Source organism: Papio anubis, chromosome 12 (assembly GCF_008728515.1).
Source record: "Papio anubis isolate 15944 chromosome 12, Panubis1.0, whole genome shotgun sequence".
Lineage (NCBI taxonomy): Eukaryota > Metazoa > Chordata > Mammalia > Primates > Cercopithecidae > Papio > Papio anubis.
In genome coordinates this window covers 79282168-79309161 of record NC_044987.1, presented here as the reverse complement: position 1 = coordinate 79309161, position 26994 = coordinate 79282168, and the positions used below count along the sequence as shown (strand labels likewise).

Here is a 26994-nt window from a genome sequence, read left to right as displayed (position 1 = left end):
TGAATTAAGTGTAGCCATGTGACTTCCTTTGGCCAATAATGAGGAAAAATTATGTGGGTCATTTCCAGACAGAAGCTTTAAGAAACTGCGTGTGGTTCACCATGTTTTCTCCTTGCAATGAAGACTGTCAGTGCTCTAAATGGTAGTTCCTCTGACACTCTGGATCCCAGCGTGAGAATGATGTGCAACATAGCCTTCCACTGACCTGTTAGGGCCAAATAGGGTTTTTTGAGAATTGTTTGTTATGCAGTATAACCTATGCTACCCTGACTCATACAAAAACGTTCACAGGTACCTAGATTAAAACACATGAAGTTATTTTCTGTTGCAGGGCACAGATATAGTCAGATTCTGATTCGGGGGTGGGGCCTATGCTTTGGGTTACCAGGGGAGTTGGCATAGAGAAAGGTGACCCATCTTGACCTTTCTCTTTGGCCTCTCATTCTTGCTTTCATATTGCTAGACATCTTTTCCTCCACACTTCGAACAATGATTAAGTTTAAAAAAACACCTTTAAACAACTGTTGAACAGTTCCATTTATAGAAAATGTACTTTAGGCTGGGTGCGATGGCTCATATCTGTAATCTCAGCACTTTGGGAGGCCAAGTAGGTGGATCACCTGAGAGTTCGAGACCAGCCTGGCCAACGTGGCGAAACCCCGTCTCTACTAAAAAAACAAAAAAACAAAAATTAGCTGGGCATGGTGATGTGCACTTGTAATCCCAGCTACTCAGGAGGCTGAGGCAGGAGAATCGCTTGAATCCGGGAGGCAGAGGTTACAGTGAGCCGAGATCGTGCCACTGCACTCCAGCCTGGGCAACAGAGCGAGACTCCATCTCAAAAAAAAAAAAAAAAATGTACTTCAGGGGCATGACTATACTCTCTCTGACCCTCAGGTGTGCTTTTACTATAGTGTAAAAAAGTTATGGAACAAAGTTATGAAGTTGGGCAACACTAGGGAATGGGAGAGTGTCATGAGGCCACCATATGGCTCTTTCCTTTTTAAAGTGAAAACACTGCATGCACAAGAATGATACTCTGCAGACTACTCCTTCTCCTCTCTTTACAGTCCCCTGGTAGAATTCCTTTGTGGTTTAAGGTACAGATGGTTTACTTCCCATCAGCACCATCCCTTGTTCAGCACTTGGGGCTCCAGTTACTGATCCTGCAGGCAGTGGCACTAGCATAAAAGAGCCTCTTGGGCAAGACCAATGTAGTTATTATTACCCTGCTATTGAGGAAATAGGCCTTTGCCTCTAAGGCTCCTTTTATGAGCTTTAAAATGAAAATGACTTTCACTCTCTCGTACTTTGTTTCTAGTTGTTATACACAACTAGGAGAAGAGGAAAGAGGATGGAAAGAAACCAGTGAAGATCATTAATGTTGGCCACTGTGCTAGAAGCATCTTCTCGTCCCAAGACAACGGGTATAACCCTTGAATGCAGGAATGAAAAATGCTCAGGGGCACTAATGGTATAACAGAAAGTTATAAGGCAGACAAAAGGAGAAGGCAAGGAAAATGAAAGAGGAAGAGAGGGGGAAGGGCTAGGAGTGAGAGGTAAAGAACAAGAGAGAGAGAGTCAGAGAGAGGGTCAACTGATTGACCCTAGCAAGAAAAGGTGAAGACACAATAATATGAGAGAAGTCATGAAGGAAGGAGGGCAAAGCAAAGACAAGTTCATCCTCACTTGGCCCAGTAGGAAGCTCAATGCTGAACTACTAAAAAATGCAACCATGTGAGACCTTATGTTTCATCAATCCGTGTTCTCTATTTTTCCCTTTTGTTTTTTTTTTTTTTTTTTTTTGAGACGGAGTCTCGCTCTGTCACCCAGGCTGGAGTGCAGTGGCCGGATCTCAGCTCACTGCAAGCTCCGCCTCCCGGGTTCACGCCATTCTCCTGCCTCAGCCTCCCGAGTAGCTGGGACTACAGGCGCCTGCGACCTCGCCCGGCTAAGTTTTTGTATTTTTAGTAGAGACGAGGTTTCACTGTGTTAGCCAGGATGGTCTCGATCTCCTGACCTCGTGATCCGCCCGTCTCAGCCTCCCAAAGTGCTGGGATTACAGGCTTGAGCCACCGCGCCCGGCCCCCTTTTGTTGCACATCATATTCAAACTTACATTTCCCCACGGTCCTAATGCTATACTCATTTATTTTATAATTGTTCTCTTATTATATGCAGTTATTATAAGCTGTTATAGAAATAAGAGGGGTTAATTATGAGCTAATTAATTAAATATAAAGAAAAGTGAGTTGCAAAGAGGTAGAGCCTAGATTGCCCTAAGTAGTTTGCAGGACCTAAGAATTAGAGTATTTATCTGAGAGGCTGGGCACAGTGGCTCACACCTGTAATCCCAGCAGTTTGGGAGGCTGAGGTGGGCAGATTACTTGAGCTCAGGAGTTTGAGACCAGCCTGGGCAACATGGTGAAACCCTGTCTCTACAAAAATGCAAAAATTAGCCAGATGCAGTGGCATGCACCTGTAATCCCAGCTACTCGGGAGGCTGAGACAGGAAAATCACTCGAGCTGGGGTAGGGGTTGCAGTCAGTCAAGATCATGCCATTGCACTCCAGCCTGGGTGATGGGAGTGAAACACTGTACCAAGAAATAAAATAGAAATAAAATAGTTATCTTAGGTGCTTCGCAAAAGCACTTTCACCACCCTCATTCACCTCATTTGATCCTCACACCAGTCCCGTGAGACAGTATGAATACCGCCCTCATTTCAGAGACAAAAACCGAAACTCAGGGGAGTTAAGTGACATGGAGAGTGAGGACTGGAATTGGGGCATGTTTACAACAAAACTCACACCTTTTCTTTATAGCTGCCTTGGCAATATAACTGTGATGGTTTGTATTAGTGCTGTCCAAAAGAGTTTTCTACAGTGTGGGAAATGCTCTGTGTCTAGGAGGGCACTGGCCACATGGGACTTTTGAGTACTGGAAATGAGGCTAGTGTGATTAAGAAACCAAACTTTTAGTTAATTTTCATTAATTTTAAATAGTGGTGGCCATTATAGTAGGCAGCACAGATCTACATTCTCTCACCTCTACTACATGTATGTAGGGGAGATAAGGCTCACATACTGGCAGCTAGAGATTATATGAAGTATGAAGTGAGATTAGTGGTCAAAGAGGAGAGATCACCTTTGCTTTACTTGATGATGGTGGGAAGATTAGGAACTGACCGTACATAACAAGTAGAGGGGGGAGGTAGTGGGCAGAGGGGGAAGGTATTTTAGGGTGCCCTTCTTAAACCATAGTCCCAGCCTCTGGAGGCCCTACAGATCCCCAAGCTCTGGGTAGAGAACCTCCAGCAGTTGCTTAAGGGGCCATATAGTGGTTAGCCAAGACCAGGAGAGAAAAGTTTTTGAATGACTGCAGAATCTCTGCAGATCTGGTGGCCTCGGAATTCCTAGCTCACTAAAGGGAAGCATCACCCCTGCCCTGCGATCTTGACATTGTAGACTCCTCCCCTCAAGTAACACCACAAACATTGCAATAAGTCAGAATTCACGAATAGGCATCCCTCTTCTAAACTTGCAAGAAGACCAAGGAGGCAACTGGCCCAGCTTTGTGTAAGAAGCGACCTTTTCCTTGAAGTCTGAGAACAGTGATGAGACAAGGGGTGAGGGCAAACCCACTCGCACGGTCCATGTGTAACAGGTCTGGGAGGGAGACAAGTCAAGAAATATTCTCTTTTTCCTCCTAATGCAAATCATTTTGCATTGTCTCTGAAGGATAGAGTTCACCTTTCCAGCCGTTTGGGCATTGCTTGTATTTTCAGTGGCTAAGGGCTCATTTAAAGAGACAATACCATGGTAAGGACTCAAACTTAGGGAAAATCTACAAGGAGAGCTCCCTAAAAGAAGCAGCATGTTAGGTGTATGGAGGATTGGGGGGTTGTCAGACAGGCCTGGGTTTGAATCCCAGCTTGGACACTCATTAGGTGTGTAACCCTGGGCAAGTTTGCTGACCCTCTCTGAGCACCACTGCTTCAAATCTATGAAGCCAGGATCATCTCTCCTCCCAAAGGGTCAGGTGTAAATGACACAGTATTTGTAAGGTGCTTGACACAGTTCCTGGCATAGAGCAACCCATCAGGAAATGGCAACTATTACTGGCTTTATTACCTTCTGATATAAGTTTATATTAGTTTTCTATTGCTGACATAACTTTACGTCAGTTTTCTATTGCCATAACAAGTTAATATAAACTTAGTAGCTAAAAACAACAAAAATTGACTAGCTCACAGTTCTGTGAGTCAGAAGCTGACATGGGTCTCGCAGGCTAAAATCATGGGTATGTGCAGGGCTACATTCCTTTTTGGAGACTCTAGGAGCATCTGTTCCTATGGCTTTTCCCCTACATAGAGGCCGCCTGCATTCTTGGGCTGTAGCCTTCTTCCTCCATCTTCAAAGCTGGCAATGGCAGGACGAGTCCTTCTCACATCACATCACTCTGACCTCCTCCTTTTGGCCTCCCTCTTTCACTTTTGAGGACCTTGTGATTATGTTGGACCTGCCTGAATAAGCCAGAGTAATCTCCCTAACTGCCAGCTGATTGGCAGTCTTGATTCCCCTCAGCATGAAACTTAACATATCCACGGATTCTGGAGATTAGAATGTGGCCATCTTTGGGGATGATTATTACACCTACCACAGGCTTAGAACGAAGCGTGAGGGGAGCAGTCTCTTCCCGTTTTTGCTGCTTCTCTTATGTGGCTCTCAGTAGGGACTATGCCTCAGAAATAACTTGTTGGGGACCTACCGCCTGGTAAGGGCGCCAATTGCATCTGCCAGCTGGGGACCTCTGGCCTGGATTAAACTCTTTCCTCCAGATCAGACCTGAATCCATGAATGCACTGCTTGGTGCCAGAAGGCCTGCTTTGTTCCATATGAATCACAAAGCCAAGCAGTGTCCTGGGCTCTTGGAGTTCTTGTGACACTCCCAGCAAGGAAGGAGGGCTCAGCTTGGCAGGCTGCTCAAATACCAGGTTGCATAGTTACATTCTCACACCATGAGACACTCCTTGAGAGAGGCCTTGCAATTCAAGCTGAAACTGAGACATCTCTGAGTGCCAAGGCCCTGGATGCAGCCTGAAAAGTCTGTACAGTGACTCTGAATCTTCCACTGAAACAGCAATCTCAATACTTAAAACATTCATAATTTGAAGGGTAATGAAAAACTTATAAGAAGAAGGAAAAAAAAAAGTCTCTCTTTTCTGCTTGGTTTCCTGGCACAAAGGTGGAGGGCGATTTTCATTTTGTTCGAGTCTCAGGCTGACTCTTTACCACACAGCATTTGTTTTTTTTGTCTTTAGAAGGTTTGAAGTAATATGGCCTTATTGCCTAAATTAATAAAAAGCACTGAAGTTCAGTAAGTGTTCTAATGGCTTAGAAGAAAGTTACCAAGTAGTTCCAAAGTCCTCCTCCTGATCTAATGTCACACCAAGCCTGATTTCTGTCCTCCTTTTGCTGTCAATGGCATTTATGTGATCTTGGGATGACATTCAAGAGGAGCATCTAAATAACGGACCCGAATTATGTGCTCAGCCCGTTGTGTGGTAAAACACAGGTGGGTAAAGAAAAGGATGAGGAGGACGGTGTGGCTTTGCAGTCACCAAGAAAGGGACTTAGAAGTGGAAACTTTCCCAGAGCTGATCTTTATGCTTTCAAAGCTGTCAACTTGCTGAAGTTTGGGAATTTTTGATGGGTTCTGAAAGGACAGCAGTGCATGTAGGAACTGGCAGGAGTTCAATGAGCCATTTGACTGTCTGTTAGCCTAGTCTCTTAGCCCTCCTTCCCGTATTTCTTCTTCCCAGTCTGCCAGTTTGGAGACCTCCATGCCAAAGCTCCTTTTATCTGTCTGTTATCTGGAGCCTATGATGTGTAATAAGCCCCTCCATTTGTCCCTTTTGATCCTCTCTTCTCAGCCACCTGGCTCTAGTCTGCTGGAAGTAGACGCTGATCACTATCAGGGAAAACCTGGAGCCCAGGGGTGGCAGCCCTAAAGAGTGACAAGAGATCAAGGGTACACTTTACTATCTTCTTTTCTTAGAAGCTGGCTGGTAACATACCAGACTCACCAACTGACATGGTCTCTATCTCCCAGGCTCTGAAGGCATCCATTCCTATCAGTTACTTTTAATAACCCTGAAGCTACCCCAGTCACATTCTGCTGCAAACAGGCAAGGTCTGCCTGGTAGGCCAGCATCCCTTAAGGTCTTTCCCTGGAAGAGCTGTTCTCCCCAGCTGCTTGGCTCTGGTTACTAACAGTGATCTGCCTTTCTTTCGTTTGCTGAGGTCTAATCAGGTTTAACCGCTCAGTACTTTTCCTCTTTCCCTTGTAGAACTCATGTGGTCTATTGCTCCTGTGTGAATCGAAAAAGGACTGGGCTATCTTTTTATACAGAACTTCCTGGAAAAACCTTAGCTCCAGGACCTTCGATTTTCAGGTTTAAAGGAAAGAATTCGGGTCAGTTATATAATTTAAGTTGTTTAAAGAACATATTTCCAATTACAGGGACAAGAACAGTATTATCCAAATTGCAGCCACTTGCATACTACCTTTGTTTTCTGATGTAACTACATACCATCTGTGTAATATTCTTCCTCGATATTTCACATTAAATTGTCTCAAGTCTACACTATCCTTACCTTAAGCAGCATTTGTAAAATCACAGGTTTGATGTGCTAGTTGTAAGTTTTTAAAAAATATTAAAATTAAAATGTAATTGTTAAAAAGGAGTATTTTCCTATCTGCCATCTAAAATTATCTCCTATACCACCATGATAGCCTCCCACTTTGGGAAACACTCATTTAGAATATAGATTTTGTAACTACATAAAACCAAATTTGCGATTTACATGAAGAATTTTATAGAAACAAATGTGCTATTTCAACTTAGCCAAAGATGAAATATTACTATGGTCAGCTCACAATTAACTTTGGAAATTATAAAAATTTAGCATATTCTAGAATAATGGAAAATATCTCTTTGCCTATAGGCCAGAACTTACGTAAAACAAGGATAAATTTGTAGTCATTTACAAATCCTATGTCTTTAAAAAGCCATCTGAGTTGTCTTTAAAACTTTGTCAGTTTTCATTCAGTTTGTTTTTTGTTTTGAGACGGTCTCACTCTGTTGCCCAGGTTGGAATGCAGTGGCTGCAATGGCACAGTCTTGGCTCATTGCAACCTCCGCCTCTGGGTTCAAGCAATTCTCATGCCTCCACCTCCCCAGTAGCTGGGATTACATGTGTGCATCACCACAACTGGCTAATTTTTGTATTTTTAGTAGAGACAGGGTTTCACCCTATGGGCCAGACTAGTCTCAAACTCCTGACCTCAGGTGATCTGCCCGCCTCGGCCTCTCAAAGTGCTGAGATTACAGGCATGAGCCACCATGCCCGGCCTCATTCAGTTTTAAACAAATGATCATATCGGAGCATTCCATTCTGGAGAGAACCAAAGGACATTGTTGTCCATCTGGTTTAACTATACAGGCTGAACTAAAACAACCTAACAAGTGCTACCTATCTTTTCAACCCCACCCTCAGATCCTGTATCTCCAGAAGCAGAAACAAGCTCAGCTGTGATCTATCATAATTCCATTAATCCTACAATGAAGCATTTAATTAAACTTTCTAGCGGAGATTCTTCTGCTACAAGGAAAACTGTATCTTGTGAGGCCTGTATTTTATGCAGATAGATTTACTAAACAACGGAGAGAAGAATACAAATAAGCAAAATAATTTGGCAAATTGTGAAATCTCCAGTGGGGGTGTTGTAGTAACTGATTTTTCCTGTTATTATTTACTATAAAGATTTTAGTTACAGAGAGTTTAGTTTCACCTTAGAAACAGCAGTTCTCAGGCTGGGTGCAGTGGCTCACGCCTGTAATCCCAGCACTTTGGGATGCCGAGGCAGGTGGATCACCTGAATTTGAGAGCTTGAGACCAGCCTGGACAACATGGTGAAACCCCATCTTTACTAAAAATTCAAAATTAGCTGGGCATGGTGGTGCACACCTGTAATCCCACCTACTTGGGAGGCTGAGGGCGGTGAATTGCTCGAACCCAGGAGATGGAGGTTGTAGTAAGCCGGGATCATGCCTCTGCACTCCAGCCTGGGTGACAGAGTGAGACTGTCTCAAAAAAAAAAAAAAAGGGAGAAGGAGAAAAAAAGAAAAAAGAAAGAGCAGTTCTCAAATGGTTCATGTTTCTATGGAATTCGCAAACCCATTCCTTTCTTTGTTAATTACAGGAAAAAACCTGACTTGAGCTAAAACCCTAGTGGAAGGCCTTTTGACATCCCTGATATAAATCACAAGCCTGGGTACTGGGGGGACTCTAAGGAGGACATATACAAGTTAGTGGTAGAGACTGGGCCAGATCCCAAGTTCCTAACAACTCATTCAGTGTTTCCCAGCCTTCTCTGAGAGAACATGAAGATTCTTCTTCGGCAAATTCCATCTCTGGGTGTGATTTTAGTATTTGTCCCTTTGGTGTGCTGCCCTATTTCTCTAAAGCCAGACAATTACAGAATTCACTTAGCTCTTTGTAAAAAGCATGCCCTGGGAACAGCAGGAAGCTGTTCTTGTGCTACTATTCGGCTTTCTGACATAAAAGGGTTAGTACCCAAAAAGTCTATGGTCATTTTACAACACTTGCATCTAAATTCCATGTTACGTCTCATCAACCCAGATGTGGAAAGAGGTCAAGTGCTCCAGCAAATCCTTAAACAGCCAGATCATTAAGGGTATTTGAAATCTGCACTGAAATCCAGAATTATAGCACATTAGAACTGGAAGGGATAATAGAAATCATACAGTCCAAACTCCTCACCTTCATAGGTAGGTCTGGGTCATAGAATCAGTTTGTCAGAGTAAGGCTAGAACTTGGAGGCCAAATAGTCCTCTTTTGTTATCATAGTATTTTCTGAAGCTCTTTTCTTCTCTGACAGCAGTGGCAGTGATGCCTGATCAACCTCTATGACGGCAACTACTTAGCATGTGGTGTATAAACCCATGTCCTTAAGCGTTGCCTCCTAATACCTTGCAACAGGAGGCTTTTTTGGTGAAGGCTACTCAGCCAAGGCTAGGAGAGATCCTTTCTGCACACAGACCTTCTGTGCCACAAGGTGCAATACCTAGAAAGCTGGCTAATGAGAGAGGAAGTAAAGCACATCCCTAGGGCCTGCTGAATTGACAAAGACACAGTAGCAACAAGCAAAACAATAACAAAAACCACCCAAGCCTGAACTCCCTATGTTATTGCTGTCAGAAGCACCACCCTACACAGAAGCAGGACTCAAGAATCCTCGGCAGCCCTTTCCTACCTACTGTGCCTGTTTCTAACCCCAGGTATAGATTCCAGGCCTCCCCTCCTCTCTGTGGGTTAAAGAAGTCTCCATTCACTCTCCCAATATCATAACCCTCATTTCTCAGGCCACCCTAGGATCACCTCTGCATCTCACCAGCCTCACGTGGAGGAAGCTTACCTGTCAGCGTCTCCGAGGCCCAGGGAGGTATTTCGTTGCAGCGTCTCCCGTACCACAGCCATCCCATCAGGGAGCCGGTTCAGGCGACGGGTGTAGAGGCCAAGTCCACCATCAGTCATGTATCTTTAAAAGGAGAAGAGGATGATGCACATGAATGTCAAAAGCAAGGGGCTTCCAGGCCTGCATTCATATCCAGAAGCCCTGCACAGCCCCCTGCACAGCCACCAAGTCCTCTAAGGGGGAAGTAACTGAGGATTCCCTGAGGTTCTGGCACTGATCACAGCCCATGGATAACTCAGCTGGTGATCCAACCTATAGGATCACCAGCTTGCTAACAAAAACGTAAAAAAAGAGAACGAACTCAGCTTAATTAACCCAAACTCACAGGCACCTACGAAGCAGAAGGGAACTAGTGAATAAAATTAACTGTCAGATGGATCCATGACATTCTTTTTAATGTCAGCGATTATACAAGCAGGTGTTTTACCTGAGTAATGGAAATGGAACTGACAAATCATTAGCAAATCATAGGCAATATTACAGAACAGTGCAGTGGAAAAAACAGGCAAGGCTTTGAGAGGGTGGAAAGAAAGGATAGAGGATAGATGAGTGACCTTTGCCATCACAGGCAAGTCACTTCCCTGGAGGGTGAGTTTTTCACCCAAACTATAGGACTATCACAGCCTGTGATATGTGGGAATATCACAACATGGGCATGAGGATTAGTGAGATAAGGAACATGAAAGTACACTGCAATTTGTGTAAGACTATATAAGTGGAAGACATTATGGTTGTCATGATCATGGAGTGAATTTCACCCTTGATACTGATGTTTTAAGGGGGTTGTCACAAAACTCTGTGAAGAACACTAATGCTAATTTATTCTTTTTTTGGTAATGCTACAAAGCTGTCTTCTGATGAAATCAGTGCTGTTCTTGGGAGGATGTCTGGAACTTTCTGTACAGATGGCTGATTGTCTACCAACCAGACAAGTTCCTAAAAGCCTAGCCACTAGTAGGAGGTAGCTCAGTCCAAGGCAGCTGTACCTTATATCTACCTTGGCTTCCTCACAGCCCCCATAAAGGAGGCTGGCTGTGTCATTTCCCTCATCTTCAGAGGAGAACAGGAAGGCAAAGCAAAACTTGGGCAGAGCCAGAAACCAAACTTGGATTCCTTCAATCCCTTATGGGCCCCATCAGATCGCCCTGCAAGCTATCTGAAAATGCAAGCATTTTACATTCCAAATCAAGTAATATATAGTAAGAGGACTAATGAGTCATTATTTTTCTGAAACAGGGTTAGCTGAACATGGAAAGTTTTATTGCACTTGACATTTTAACTTTTGCATATATGGAGTCGACCCCGAGGGTTCCCAATCCTTGAATTTCTTCTACCTGTGGCTGGGGATCTTTTGGGGATATATTTTTCAAGAACAGAATTATGAGATGCAAACAAGATTGCCCAGACCAGGAAGTTCAAGTAAGGGGCAGAGAAGAAAATTCTCACTGGAGTTGTCTCATGAGAAAAGCATCTTACGGTAAGAGGAACCCAGGAAGCTTCTAACCTATTGTGTCTAAATTCAACACCTGCAATGTTCCCTCCTCCTCCCTTTATGACATTGATGATCACTGAGGTCACAATGTCAACATAATGAAAAATCTGTTGGAGTGAATCAGACCAAGTGTTTGTGCTTGTACTGAAAATGCAACAGAAGAGACTGAAGTTTTCACTCAACTTTATCATTTTAAAAACCACTCTGTGAATATACTAAAAACCATCAAATTGTATGCTTTAAAATGGTGAATTTTTAGCCGGGCATGGTGGCATGCACCTGTGGTCCCAGCTACTTGGGAGGCTGAAGCAGAAGAATCGCTTGAACCCAGGAGGTGGAGGTTGCAGTGAGCCGAGATGGTGCCACTGCACTCCAGCCTGGGTGGCAGAGTGAGATTCCATCTCAAAACAAAACAAAACAAAACAAAAAAGAAACCCCCAAAAATAAATAAATAAAATGGTGAATTTTATGATATACAATTTAAATCTCAATAAAAATATAAAAAACAATTGCAGCTATAGTTAAATAATTATTTGTCTAATTACCCTTCAATGCATGTCTTTCACACTAAACAGTAAGTTCTTTGCAGGCAGAGATTCTTATTTTGTTCAAATCTATATCTTATGCATGAGCTTAGTACATACTACGTGCTTATTAAATACTGTTTTTGTTGAATGAATGAACACATGAATGAATGAAGCCCAAAGACACAGCCATAGGGCTGTGCAATTTTTTTTTGTAAGAACACTGATTACAGGTTTTCTTTCCTCTTAAGCATTAACAAACTTACATTTAAGACATATGGCAAGCAAATTAAACTGTCGATCTGCCAATCTACCCATCATCCATCTATCCATCCAGCCAGCCAGCAACCCTCCAACAGATAGAGTGACTCAGGGTAGAGTAATGGGTTATGGGCATCCATCCTACAACTAGCACAAGGAGGAAAAAACACCTACACCAAAATGTCATAACTTTGCCAGAGGCTGGACTTTCCAGATCACATGTCCTTTCAAGGAGAACTCAGTGGAAGCTCTTCACAATACAATCTATTGCACCATTAAGCAAGGCAGTTAATTTTGATTTTAGCAAAGTCTGTCCAGCCAGTTAGATAAACAAAATTCTTTCAACTGGGGAGATCTTGTCAAAGGACAAACAAACTAATTTTAGCATTCATTTCCCTGCTGGATTTTTATTGCTGGTGAAACAACACACACGGTTGGGTAATTACACACACACAGGCATATAGACAAGGCCCACACATACAGAACCCTGGCTTCCTGCTAAGGCCAGACTGTGGGGCCTGGTAAGCATTCCAGACACAGAATGCTGAGACATATTGCAGCCCCAGCCCAGCTACACCCGGGTGCAATGTGGATGTGTCAGAAAATGACAACCCCAAAAAGCGGGAAAGCCTCTGAGAAATGGGACTGAAATGGAACTGAACGTGTGAACTGGGCTTGTTGCCGCGAATTCTGACTTTGTTTCAGCAGAGGGGAGGGGAAAGGCAAAGCTAAATCAGGATCTTCTGCCCTCTCAAACTGCAGGAAGAACTGAAAGTCAGGGAGCTGAATGCAACTAGTCTGACAATGATCTAGTTTCAAGAGTGCAAGTCTATTTCACTTACTGTGCGCATGTAGAGGGAGGGCAGGCAGGGTGATAAGGAAAATGGGGAACTTACTACCTCTTCTTCTAGAGATAAGTGAACGTGTTCAATTGTTTTTTTAACAAAAATATTCTTTAAAATAAATTATGTTGCATGTTTCTCCCTGGGAGACGGCACAGCACCAGAGACAGAGCTGTGGTTAGAGCCAGCCTCACACTCAAGACACTAATTTAAAATATTTCTAAATTATTATCCTCCAATTACGATGATTTACAAACAGCTCTGCATATATTTAAAAATAACTCCTGTATTATACAGTCAATGAAAAATATACAAATTTGGGTTTGCTGGACCAAAATTTGTATAGGAATTGGCTATTGTATACCTTAATATAGGCTGGCTTAACAAAGTGAAGCCCTTAAGAAAGCATAATTCACAGATGAAGCAGCCATGGGTGTGCTTATCTGAAACACTGGCTTTTGCCCAGGGGTGTTAAAAAAGCTTGTGTTTCTGAAGGTTCGGGGAGCCAGGGGACTCACGGCCTCACCCGCCTCTTTAGGAGCTTTTACAAGAGGCTCATACTGGGTGAAGAAATGACTTGCCTGAGGACACAAGCAAAGGAACCAGCTGATTCAACAACTGAATCTCAGAACAACCATGCCACACTTTCCTTCTCCTTAGAGAGATAAACAATTAGTGCTAGAGCCTAATGAGGTGCTGGTAACATCCTAATGTCTTCTGAGTGGGCTCCTGACTGAGTTGCCAAGCTACTGAACCATCCCCCTCGTTACCCTTCCGAGTTCTGCCGCAGTAGGTGGATGGAGGTGGCTCTCCACATCCACCTTCTAGAGCTTCCCCAGAGAGCCCTGGATGGAAAGAGTAAGAGCCTTTGCTAAAGGCACAAGGTGACTGTGGGGTGTTTTTCTTGCTTCCTTAGGGTGGCCCATCAGCATCAGGGTTAAGGAACATGACTCTGTTGTTAGACCCAAGTTGTTCAAATGCCTTCTCTGCCCCTTGCTGGCTGAAGGACCTAGTATACATCGTTGTTAGTAAGTACTGATGGTACTGAATGCTCACTGGGTACTGTGTTAAGTGCTTCACATAAATCATGGCGTTCAACCTTCAAAATCATCTTATCAAGTATATTATCATCTCTATTGTTCAGATGAGGAAAACAGAACTGTGGTTAAGATCCCAGTGCAGGCAGGTGAATTCAAATCCCAACTTTGTCACATTTCAGTGCAATTTCTTCTAGCTTAAGTTCCCTCATAGGATTGCGGCAGGTTAAATGAGACAGTGCGTATGTTTAGAAAGCCCAATGCCTGGCATGTAGGGAGCACTTCCTAATTATTAGATGCTTACAGGAATGGCAAGACCTAGTTCCTGCTCTGGTGAAGCTCAAAACCTACTGGGGACTAAGACATGCAAATAGCTCTACTGCTACATAAAAGTGGTATAACAGATGAATGCATGGCTCGCTTTGGGAACACACAGGAGAAAGTATCGCAGAGGAGCGCTGTTTAAGTCGGCCCTAAAGGGTGCAGAGGAGTTTGCCAGCCAAAAGAGGATCCATCGACACACATGGATAACATATGCAAAAGCAGAGAGAAATGGAAGAGGGGAAGGTATGTGCAGAGAAGGGTAAGTAGTTCATTGTTGCTGGAACACAGGGATCACAGCCAGGAACTGGGCTGCATGGGACCTGGGGGATGGTTTTGAACACCTTGGATGCCAGACCTTTGCCTGTAAGATGGGGGGATACATGAAGGTACTAATGAGTAACAGGCTCTGGCTTCTGTTTCAAAGAGAACGTCGACTTTTCGATTCTTCTATCATTTTGTATTCAATTTTTGGTGGGCATTTTCTCGTATTTTCTTCTACAGATTTTTCAGAACACACCATTTCCTAGTCCTGTCTGAGTCATCCCAGACCTCCGGGAGCTGGCCAGACTTGAAGGGTAGACCTTACCATCCCTCCAATCAAGACAGACCTGTGAAGCCAACGTGCCTTTTACAAAAGGAACTTTCTCTATAGAATAGGTTGGTAACTGACACTAGCTACGAAAAAGCTGTGGAATCTAATAGGACCTGTTAGAACAAATACTCTACACTTCAAGTCCAACATTTAGTAAATAGATTTCTTCCCTTTCTTTAAATGTAATGATGCAACAATGTGGAACCAAGTGAAACTGGCTTTGTGAGTCACCTTCAGAAGCGGCAAAAGGTGACCTCATTTCCAGAGGTCACAGTTCAACATGGCCTGCATAAGTAATACAAACTGACTGTCACTAATCTCACCAGAAATCACCTCTGTCAAGAACTGTGCGAGGAAAGAGGGGACAGAGAAGGAAAGAAACATCTACCAACTTGCTCTAGTCGAGTGCTTTTCTAATAGAGCATGACATAAAAAAAACACTCTCAGATGCAAGAAATGAAACAACAAACAGAAAACAAATCAATCCTATGTAATTACTTTTCTTCAAAGACATGTCAGCCTGTCTCTATTTTTTGGACACACTTTTGGTTGAAACGTGAAAAATGTGGACACAGAAACATGGAATAATTACAAATGTGTGTGTAATATTCCTTGCCAATAACAATATAAATATCCAGACATATATATCAACACATACTTTGTTGCATAAGGTTGAAAAAAATGATGGGGGCGATGAAAAGCCCTTATTGTTGAGCATGTCACCAACATCCAAATCACCAAACATCATACGCTTTCACAGGACCCTCTACTCGGTTATAATACGGTGTGACATTCATTCTCTGAGTTTATTAGGATGTAAATTGAGTTTCTGGACAGACCTGGAAAAGAATCCCTTTAGTTTAGGGCCTCTGAGAAGTCAGATGAATCAACTTCACTACAGGTCATAGGAGGACGCACCAGCCAACGAGTCTAACAAAGCTGCCTGCATCCTTTTGAAAAAAGCTGACAGGCTGGACGGTGGCTCATGCCTGTAATCCCAGCATTTGGGAGGCCGAGGTGGGTGGATCATGAGGTCAGGAGTTCAAGACCAGCCTGACCAATATGGTGAAACCCCATTTCTACAAAAAAAAAAAAAAAAAATTAGCCGGGTACAGTGGCAGGTGCCTGTAATCTCAGCAACTTCGGAGGCTGAGGCAGGAGAATCACTTGAAGCTGGTTAGCAGAGGTTGCAGTGAGCCGAGATCATGCCCCTGCAACTCCAGCCTGGGCTACAGAATGAGACTCTGTCTTAAAAAAAAAAAAAAAAAAAAAAAAAGGAAGAAAGAAAAAAGCTGATCTTTATGAAAAGAAAAGCGGTGGCCACATTGGCTTAAGGAAGAAGAGAATGCATCTGAAATGCAAAAATATGACTGGAAAAAAATGGGCTCAGTTTCTCAGTGAGAATTATAAAACTGCAGCACTAAAATTTAGTGAACTTGGCTTAAAATTTTGCTAAGGAAACACATGGAAACCACTTTGTCCTCAATGAGTTTTTAGGCATAAATGTTGAGGCAGGTGTAGCATATTTCATTTATCAAAAACCCTTTGTCCCCCATGACAAGTTCAGAGACATGTTGCATGACTCTAACATCCTACTCACAGCATATTCTTACATATTTTAAAATCAAATAAAGGTGAAATTCAAGTGAAGAATACAGTGTTGCCTCTTCCTGATTATGGATCACTCCAAACTGACACAAGATGAAACAAAACCAACAGCAACCTTTGGAGAGAAAGCCCAAGGTGAGAATGCCTTTACTCGGTTGGGGTTCCCTGGGGCAGCAGGACTTTAACTATAAATAAGACAGACTGCATAATCCACACAATTTAGAAACAAGGGGATGTGAAGCAGAAGAAGGGTAAGAAATGACTCTTTCATTTTTATGACTTAGTGGGCAATTCTTCTAACATAGACCCACACATCTTCGTCCTTCATGCCTTTGGGGAAATGCTTCCAACAACTGCTGGCAGAGGCCAATGGGAGATGTGACTTAGATAATCCAACCAGTTTCCTACCTTTCTGTTTGATGCAAAATTGGGGCACCCTTTACCTGATTTCCTACTGTCCTCCAGGACTGTCAGCTCTTCAGGATGTCACCAAGTTGATAACAACTTTTTCTTTGTAGGAGGATTTGGGAGTTCAACGTACATCGTGAGTAATATCTTCCCTTAGCTCATTCAAGCCTGGAGCAGTCTCCTGTGGCCACAACACACACCACCTCGGTTCAGAGCATAGGATGACGTGACCATGGCAAATAGACGGCACTGCTGTGAAGCTTCTTCAATGGCCACAAGCCATCCCCCAGGAGAACGCACAGTTGAAGGGGCACTAACTAGCCCCTGCTTCTCTGCTGCAAAGTGAGCCAGATAACTGGGAAAACCCAGATCAATCTTCTGGTCACGGTAGAGCAGGAAGTCAAGGCTGCTGCAGAAGTGAACTCACTCAGGAGGTCTGGAGCTGACTCTGGCTAGCCCCAGTCAACAGAGCACACCTCACTGGGGAGTACTGCAAAGATGTTGCTAAGCTAATCAAACAAGGGCTCAGATCTAGCAGGCCATTGGGACAGCGGCAGCAGCGGGAAAAGGCAGGCCTGAGTTAAAGAGGAGTCAAAAGGTCCCAGGGGCCCCCTGCCAGCCTCACCAGGGAAAACTGGTGGCATAGACTTTTGTCATTTCTGCTTCCTAAAGCCGGTGCTGAGGACTGCTTGAGAGAGAGAGAGACAGAAGACATAGCGTGGGAGTCACTGTCTGCAGCTCAACTCAACACATGCATCACCATCTACCCGCTGCTTGAAATACGGGCCAGGGAGCAGCAGTTTCAATATCACCTGGAAGCTGTTTAAAAAGCAGTATCCCAGACCTTCTAAATCAGACTCAGCATTTCCATAAACTCCCCAGGTGATCTGTGCGCACACTAAAGAAAAAGAAGCACTGGACCCAGGCAGTGGTCTCTGTAGTGGGGAGCACAGATGATCCAGGAGTGAAAACGCAAGTGCTTCTATGTATATTTATTTCTCATCAAGATATTTCTGATTCCTATGTTTTCGTACACTATACAGCATATGCAATATTTCAATAACATGGCACACATATATTTTAAAAACAACTACAACCAAATGCAGTCTAAATCAGAAATTCCTAAACTTTCTTAAGTTATGAACCCCTTGGGAGAAACTAGTGAAAACTATGGACCCCATCTCACACATGTGCAAAATTCACATCCAGCATGAGTTGGCTCACAGACCTCCAGGCCCCACCTTAGCAGTGACTTTGCTAAAACAGGGCAGAAGTAGATCCTGGCTGAGTATATGCTTCAACATACTCTGCAATGATTTCTACGTTGCAAGACTTGTCTGTTTGTTATAAACCAATTCAGCAGTGGCTCATGGCATTGCTACAATTCATGTTACCCTGAGTTTTAGCACATAGACTCAATCTCACCACTGCTTGGGTCTTGCTTTCACCAAACTCCTAGCAGAGAGATTGATCAAGTGGAGAATTTCTGTGTGGTGGTAAAACAGGCTACCAAGGTTTGTGTGTCTTTTTCAAAATGCAATGTGACTTTCCACAAGTCTAATAAAATTTCCTCTAATACTAATTCCCAGAGCATTTTGGTTTAAAAAGATCTAGGCTGGGCGCGGTGGCTCATGCCTGTAATCCCAGCACTTTGGAAGGAAGAGGCAGGCGGATCACAAGGCCAGGAGATCAAGACCATCCTGGCTAACACGGTGAAACCCCGTCTCTACTAAAAATACAAAAAATTAGCCGGGCATGGTGGCGGGCGCCTGTGGTCCCAGCTACTCGGGAGGCTGAGGCAAGAGAATGGCGTGAACCTGGGAGGCGGAGCTTGCAGTGAGCTAAGATCGCACCACTGCACTCCAGCCTGGGGAACAGAATGAGACTCCATCTCAAAAAATAAATAAATAAATAAACAAATAAACAAATAAAAATAAAAAGATCTATACATATATAAACTCCAGAAGCGTTTTAATTAAAAAGGCCCATAGTAGCCCTAATAAAATACATACTTCAATGCACAAAGAGTCAAGGATTATAACAATAGTGTACTTATCACCCTTAAACCAATAGACATATGTAAAATTTTAATTATAATCCATGGCTACACTTGTTTGAAATGGATGCAGGCAGGGCACACTTCTGAAAAATGGTTGCATGCATTCGAAAATTGACAGTCCCTGTGTCTGAAACTTGTCTTGCCTGAATTGTCTTTATTGTGGTTCCACTGTCAGTGTGGAATTGTAGCAAATATTTCTAGCATTAGCAGGAAGCTTTTTGTCCACTTCTGGAAGATGAAACACATCCTAACACACAGGAGACAGTTCTCTAGACAAAGCCCCTTTAAGCTCTTTCTTGGAATAAAACAGATAGTGAAAGGAGATGGACTGATATCCAGGAATTCTCAAACCTCGGAACACACCTAAATCCTCTGGAAAGCCTGACCAAAATGCTTATTCCAATGCCTCGACTTCATACATGCAAGATGTATTTAGTGAGGCCCAAATCTTGCAACAACAACAACAACAACAACAACAACAACAAAAACACAGACTTTACTTTTTAAGAGACACTTTCTCTAACACTGTACAGAAATTACAGAGTTCCTTTATATCCCCTCTTTCCCCCAACACTTTGCTCTATTATTATGTACATTTTGTTTTCTTAGAAACAGGGTCTTGCTTTGTAACCCAGGGTAGAGTGTACACTGCCGTCCTAAAGTCCTGGGCTCAAGGGATCCTCCTGTGTCAGCCTCCCGAGTAGCTGGGACTATAGGTGCAGGCCACCATGCCCTAATTTTTAAACTTTTTGTAGAGATGGAGTCTTGCCATGTTGCTCAGGCTGGTCTTGAACTAGGCTCAAGCCATCTTCCCACCTCAGCTTCCAAAGTGTTGGGATTACAAATGTGAGCCACTGCTCCGGGGCTATTATTAATATTTTGTATTAGTATGGTTCATTGTTGCAATTGATGAACCAATATTAATACATTATTATTAACTGAAGTCACATTAGGGTTCACTCTGTGTCTTATAGCTCTACTGGTTTTGATACAGAATGTCACCTACCCACCATTACAGTATCACAGAATATAATTCTACTACCTTAAAATTGCTCCATGCTCCACCTATTCATTGTTTCCCCCAAGCCTACATTTTTAACAGACATGCAAGTAATTCTCTTGCAGGTAGTCAGGCTAAAACTGTGAGAAATGGTGCCTTAAATCATGAGACCTGGGTGAAAGAACTGTAAGTTAGATTGGATTCAGTTTCCCTAAGAATTAGTTGACTATAATGTGGCTACACTGTAACAGTAATTTAAACTTCAAATCCCCTTAGTAACTACTCTTGGCCCCCTCTGCGTTAGGGGACAATGTCCACATTAACCTAGGTTGAAGCTAATCCACAATGTTTCTTCCAGTTCTAATCAAGGCTTGATAAAAGCTGTTACTACTTTAAATTTCTTCTAAAATATCAAGTGACTCATGGTCTTGTAGTTAAATGCCTACCAGCCTCAGGACAGTCCGACTGTTGGAAACTCACATGGCTGGCAAGTGGCAAGAACGAGCAGTATTAGACATGCTGAATTCAAAATATTATGGACAACACACAGGTAGTTCAGCGTGGCATCATAATCAGATGCTCTTCCTCTGGAAAAGCCTTCCACATTGCCGACACAATCTGACAGAAGTGGATCCTGGCTGAGTAGATCCTTCAATGTATTCTGCAACGGTTTCTACATTGCAAGACTTGTCTGTTTGCTATAAACCAATCCAGCAGTGGCTCATAGCATTGCTACAATTCACATGGTACCCTGAATTTTAGCACATAGACTCAATCTCATCACTGCTTGGGTCTTGCTTTCACCAAACTCCTAGCAGAGAGATTGATCAAGTGGAAAATTTCTGCATGGTGGTAAAACATACTAGCAAGCTTTGTGTGTCTTTTGGAAAATGCATTCTCCTGAGCACTTCTGGTACGCTGAAACACACCTGCCAATCATCATCTGTGGGCTGCTAAGTCTTACCATTCCTGTGATTTGTTACGGCTCCCCAAGCCTCAGAGTGCTCTGAGACACAGGCTCACTTTTCACATTAAGTCAGCAGAATTTATGCTGGCTTTGAGGATTGTATGTTCCCTTTGGAAGATGACTAGAGCCTGTAGGGGTGGGAATCTGACATCTAGTGTCTGTTTCTCTTCTGGGTTCATGCAGACACTCCCAGGTAACAACCAAAGTCTACCAAACTGGGGAGAAATCAGCTGGCACTTTGACTTAGGTTCATGCAAGTTTCACCTTGTCTTTTCCAGACTGCAGCTGAAAGAATGCCACAGTGTACTGAGAAGAGACAGAATGAGAAGGTGACTAATTTGTAATTGTGAGACAATCCCCGCTGTAGACAAAGGCAAAAAGCAGGCCTTGGGAACATCACTCAAGCTCAGCAAACAACTAGATTTCTGGAAGCACTGTGGAGAGGCTGTAGGAAGGGCTCACGTAGAGTCACAGGTAGGACTTTGCCCAGAGGAGGCCTATGTTTAAGGTGGTGGCATTTGTGCAACAAACATTTATGTAGCACCAATCGAGAGGCAGGCACCAGCCTGGGTATTGGGGATATAAGAATCAGACTCAGTCCTTGACCTTGAGGGGCTTAGTGTCGGCTTGGGGCAAGCAGATGTGTAAATATTTGCATGGGGTTCAAAGAGAGACACCAGAAAAGCCTCCTTAGAGAAAGAAAACCTCCCATAGCATCTTGAAGGTGTCTGCCAGGCAATGTTGGGTTGGGGGAGGGAGATCAGGTAGTTCACACAGACATGCATGTACAAATACGAAGGACCCAACATGTAAAGTGAACTCGGTGTGTGGTTTTCTATGCTAAGTTTCTACCAGGTGATATTTTCATCAAGACAATGATTATTCTGGGCACTTATTCTAAATGGGATTCAAAAAATAAACCATCAATACCAAGGAAATAGATATATAGACCTTTGGCCTTCAAGGGTAGAGGATTAAGCAAAACTAGGTGACTATGGGATGCTCAAATTACCTGCCATTGAGTCCACAAGAACAGTAGACATGACAGCTGACAACATGAAATGCTGGCCCTGGTCACTCATCCAGATGTCACCTTCAGAAACTGCACACAGGCCGCTGAGAACACTGGTTGTCTGTAGGAATGATCCTATCTCTAGGGAGGGAGCAGGAATTTGAAAAGTATGTTCAAGGCCCAATGTTTCTGATAATGCATTCTGTAAAGTTTGACAAAATTTGAGTTGTTGTGGAGCTACTAAAGATACAGTGATTCTGAAAAGCTACATCTAATTTTACCCTCCAGCTCTGCACCTCCTTAACCCCCAATCACGGTGTGAGATCTTTCAGGAGGGGGCATGACATTTAAAAAGAAAAAAGTTTGGGCCAGGCACGGCGGTTCATGCCTGTAATCCCAGCACTTTGGGAGGCCAACGCGGGCAGATCACCTGAGGTCAGGAGTTCAAGACTAGCCTAGCCAACTTGGTGAAACCCCGTTTCTACTAAAATTACAAAAATTAGCTGGACGTGGTGGCACGTGCTGGTAATCCCAGCTACTTGGGAAGCTGAGACAGGAGAATTGCTTGAACCCAGGAGAAGGAGGTTGCATGAGCCAAGATCGTGCCACTGCACTCCAGCCTGGGTGACAGAGTGAGACTCTGTCTCAAAAAAGAAAAAAGTTTGAAAAACATTGAGTTAAAATATGTGAGGATGGAAACCAGTCATTTTCTTCCTGGAGAGTTCAGATTTTGAACCAATTAAGGTACCATATTTCTGTATTAACAGAAACTATCCAAAAGTGTGTTGTACATCCACAAAAGTTGCATATGATACATTTACATGGGGGCAAACAAGGCTGTGGCTGGGATGTTACAGGGGGGCCCACCCATGCTCTGAGCAAGGAAAGGGAAATCTCACAGCTCTCTCTTTGGGGTGTAAAACGCCTTTTTTATACTCTGCAAAATGGGTCCCAATCCATCACCCCATCCGCTTGCCCCTAAAAAGCAGGCAGACCATGGTAGAAAGTCTTAAGATAAAATCCTACAGTGAAAAGGCACCCTATGCAAACCACGGGCCACAGGAAAAGAGAACAACCACTCTAACCTCTTCAGCTGGGCACATACCAAATAACCCCCTGTCCCTCTCATGGTGAGCAATGGAAAAACGTCCTTTTCTACTAAGGTTGGCAAAAGTGCGTCCTACTCAAAAACGTGCCTGTGGGGCCAGACATGACACAAACTCCCCGAAACCAGATGATGTGCTTTCAATGACTAAAACACTTGTGCTATCTTCACCAGGGCATGTAGCGTTCCCACACCATGATGTTCTGCCTCATCTAACATATTAATGTTAAATTACAGGATGTCTTTTAGTTCATCTCCTCCACCTCCCACTTGAGGACACCACACTGAGAAGGTGTTCACTCTAAACCTCACTTTCAGTGCAACAGAGCATTAAGAAAAACATCCATGATAGGCAGTTTCACGGAACTACAGAATATTAGATCTGGGGGGATTTCAAAGATTATTTGGTTTAACGGTTTTTCAGATGCAAAATGAAGACTCAGAGAATTGGAGTGATTTGTCCAAGGAAACACAAGCAGAAAGTATTCACAAAGGTTTTTTTTTTCATTTAAATGTATTTCTATGTTCAGTAAATCCCTTTTTCTGTCTCTTATGATAAAATGGAAGCTTGGCTCCTATATTTCACATTTATTATAACTGTTGGCTTGTGTTTCTTCTTGTGCTCCAGACTTCACCCAACAAGTTCAATAAAGGTAGCTCTATTATTATTATTTTAGAACCAATATTTTTGCTTCAAAATCCGCAGTCCCTATAACTGTGCCTTCAACTCTCAAAATAGGTGCCTACCAAGTGTTTCTTGATGTATTGAAGAAAGAATAAATAACAATCAACAATTAAATTGTTGGAGTGGGCACAGTGTCTGTAATCCCAGCACTTTGGGAGGCCGAGGCAGGTGGATCACTTGAGGCCAGGAGTTCAAGACCAGCCTGGACAACATTGTGAAAATCCTCTACCAAAAATACAAACATTAACCATATGTGGTGGTGCACGCCTGTAATCCCAGTTACTTGGGAGGGTGAGACAGGAGAATCACTTGAACCCAGGAGGTGGAGGTTGCAGTGAGCCAAGATCATGCCACTGCACTCCACCCGGGGCAACAGAGCAAGACTCTGTCTCAATAAAAACAAAGAACTGCTTTCACTGTAGTCCTCCCTTATCTGTGGTTTCACATTCCACGGTTTTAGTCATCCACAGTCAACTGTGGTCTGACATTTGGTGAGTATGTTACAATAAGATATTTTGAGAGAGAGAGAGAGACCACATTCACATAACTTTTATTAGAGCATATTATAACAACAGTTCTATTTTATTGTTAGTTACTGTTGTTAATTTATTTTATTTTTTTGAGACAGAGTCTCGCTCTGTCGCCCAGGCTGGAGGGCAGTGGCGCGATCTTGGCTCACTGCAAGCTCCACCTCCTGGGTTCACACCATTCTCCCGCCTCAGCCTCCCGAGTAGCTGGGACTACAGGTGCCCACCACTGCGCCCGGCTAATTTTGCTTTTGTATTTTTGGTAAAGACAGGGTTTCACCGTGTTAGCCAGGATGGTCTCCATCTCCTGACCTTGTGATCTGCCTGCCTTGGTCTCCCAAAGTGCTGGGATTACAGGCGTGAGCCACTGCGCCCGGTCAACTGTTGTTAATTTCTTACTGTGTTGAATTTATAAATTAAACTTTATCACAGGTATGTCTGTATACAAAAAACCCCCATAGTTTATATAGAGTTAAGCACAATCTGCAGTTTCAGGCACCCACCGAGGGTCTTGGAACATATCTCCTGTGGAAAAAGGAGGAATAGTGTATGTATATTTTATGTGTTAAGCATCTGGAGAATACAAAGAGAAATGAGATGCATCCTTGCATCTGCTTTAGAAATAAGTCAAATACTATCAATAGTAGACTTTGATACAGAAAGGGTCCAAAAATGACTTTCAGGAAGATGTGGGCCTTCCAGGTCTCATTTAAGGGAGAGCATGGCTCCAGCAGAGAGTCCACCGTATTGGGAACAATGTTATTGCCACACTCTATGGCATCCTGAACTTGAGCTGAAGCGAGTTTCATTTCCCCATTGTATCTGATTCTTAGAAAAGTGAAAGCAGTATAGTGGGGAGCTCAGTTTGAAAGGCAAAAGAACTGTGTTTCTCTTTTAGAATTTCAACATGTATAGGTCAGGACAGTGCCACAGGTGTGTTCACAAGAGGGACAGGGTGTTGCACAAACTGTGTGGATGAACACGCTTCTCCCTGTAGGAAGGCAGCTGCTGGAGCTCTGGAGGTAACCTGGGCATGAGACACTCAGAAGTCAAGGAACCAAGCACCCAGGCAACCCAGCCAGCCTGCGGACAAGGAGAAGCCACGGCAGGTGTGAACAGGGTGTGGCAGGGGCACCCTAGCAGCAGTCGGAGCACTCTGGAGGGAAAGACAGGCTGAGAAGTCGCCGAAACACAGGCCAATGACCTTCAGAGTAGAAAGCAAGCTATGGCCAGTTGCCTATAGGACACTCAAATTACCTTCTATCAGTGCACCAGGAGCTGGTCATAGTGGCTGCCTGATACTACTACACAGAACAAATAATGGGGTACCTTTTTTCACTCTTTAACTTGTTCAAACACTTCCGCTTCCACAAGAAGGTAGACAGATAAGCTAAAGTCATAATTCAAATGGAACTGAAGGCAAAGCAGAATTCCCTAGGCTCTGCATATTGAGAAAGCACATTCAATAGTAAAACATGTTTACACTTTAAAGACCTATTGTTAAGGCTGGGCACAGTGGCTCATGCCTATAATTCCAGCATTCTGGGAGGCCAAGGTGGGTGGATCACCTGAGGTCAGGAGTTTGAGAGCTCTGGAGGTAACTTGGGCATGAGGTAGCCTGGCCAACACGGTGAAACCCCGTCTCTACTAAAAAAATACAAAAAATTAGCCGGGTGCCTGTAATCCCAGCTACTCGGGAGGCTGAGGCAGAAGAATAGCTTGAACCTGGGAGGCAGAGGTTGCAGTGAGCCGAGATCGTGCCATTGCACTCCAGCCTGGGCAACAAGAGTGAAACTCTGTCTCAAAAAAAAAAAAAAACAAAAACCTTATTGTTTTCACCATACAAACTCTAGGTAGTAAAGGTCATGAACGTCTCAGCCGGTGTGCGGACACTGTGTTTCCAGTGGTCCTCATACTCTCTTATCTGGACTGCAGCCACAGTCCACTTCCTTATCTTCCAGATCAGAACCTGGGGTAGGAGGGAGATGTGCACACTTTTTGTATTTATTAGAAGGAGGCATGGGTTAAACATTTTTCAGAAGAAACATCTTTGGTGCCTCTGCTACCACCCCCAGGCTGGCATGATCTGTGGAAACCTGGCATTCCAAGGAGACCCTTATCTCCAGAATACAATACCCAGTCTGCTCTGTCTATAATCGAGCCCTAATGATCCCTATGGGAACCTGGACACCCTGACTTATACAACTGAAAGACCTTTGAGAGATCACCTCTCTGACTCCTTCTCACCTCACACAGGAACCCCTTCTGTAATATCTGGGTTACACAGTTTTCCAGATTTTGAGTGAATATTCCCAGGAACAGTGAGTGACAGGGCTCATGTCCTTGCACAATTCCCTCTAGTTTTGACAGGTGTAATTTTGGGCACATTTTTACTTATGTTGATTAATGGTCACTTGGTGTCTAGGCAATACAAAACCTAAGCCTAACTTCTATCTATGGTTCAAGTCTGGTCCACTGGAACCTACTGCTTTTCTAAGTACTTTCCATGCCAAGCCAATATTTGTACTTTCTACAAACATTTCTATTATGTTTTGGGGTTTGAATCCTGTACCTTCCTTGTTATCCATTCCTAAAAGAACCTCTGCCTCATTCTGAACCCCTTAAAACCTAGCACCAAGAATAAAACAGAGCTTGATATTGTCTAGCTAGCAGAAAATCTGTTGCCTCCCATATTCTTATCCTATGAATCCAGTTGAAAGTTAGGCTTTGTAGAGCTCTAAGGAAAGGTAAGAAAATCCTCAGGTCTACAGAGCCTAAAGGGCAGCAGGTGGCAGCACCAAGAGAACAGGCTTGGTTCTCAAGCTTCCTGAAACTGGTCGCACCCTTTAGTAGCTGTATGACCTTGGACAAGTGACTTCTCTCATCCTCAGTTTCCACATCTGTAAGATGGGGACAATCGCATGTTGTAGGCCTTCCAGGATTTCTACAAGAATTCAATGAGATAATGCCTGAAAAGTACCTGCTGCG

The 26994-nt window shown here is 43.5% G+C and overlaps 1 protein-coding gene across 13 annotated transcripts in view; it reads right to left on the bottom strand.

Annotated features, from left to right (window-relative positions):
* Positions 1–26994, bottom strand: part of NAV2 (neuron navigator 2) — a 768631-nt gene that overhangs the window by 128362 nt on the left and 613275 nt on the right. For all 13 annotated transcript variants that reach the window (XR_002517349.2, XM_021926842.2, XM_021926846.2 and 10 more), the window contains one exon: positions 9504–9626. Coding sequence is in view for 12 of the 13 variants with exons in the window: in XM_021926842.2 (XP_021782534.2) it covers positions 9504–9626 (123 nt within the window). In the remaining variant the exon portion in view is untranslated. The remainder of the gene's footprint in view (positions 1–9503; positions 9627–26994) is intronic.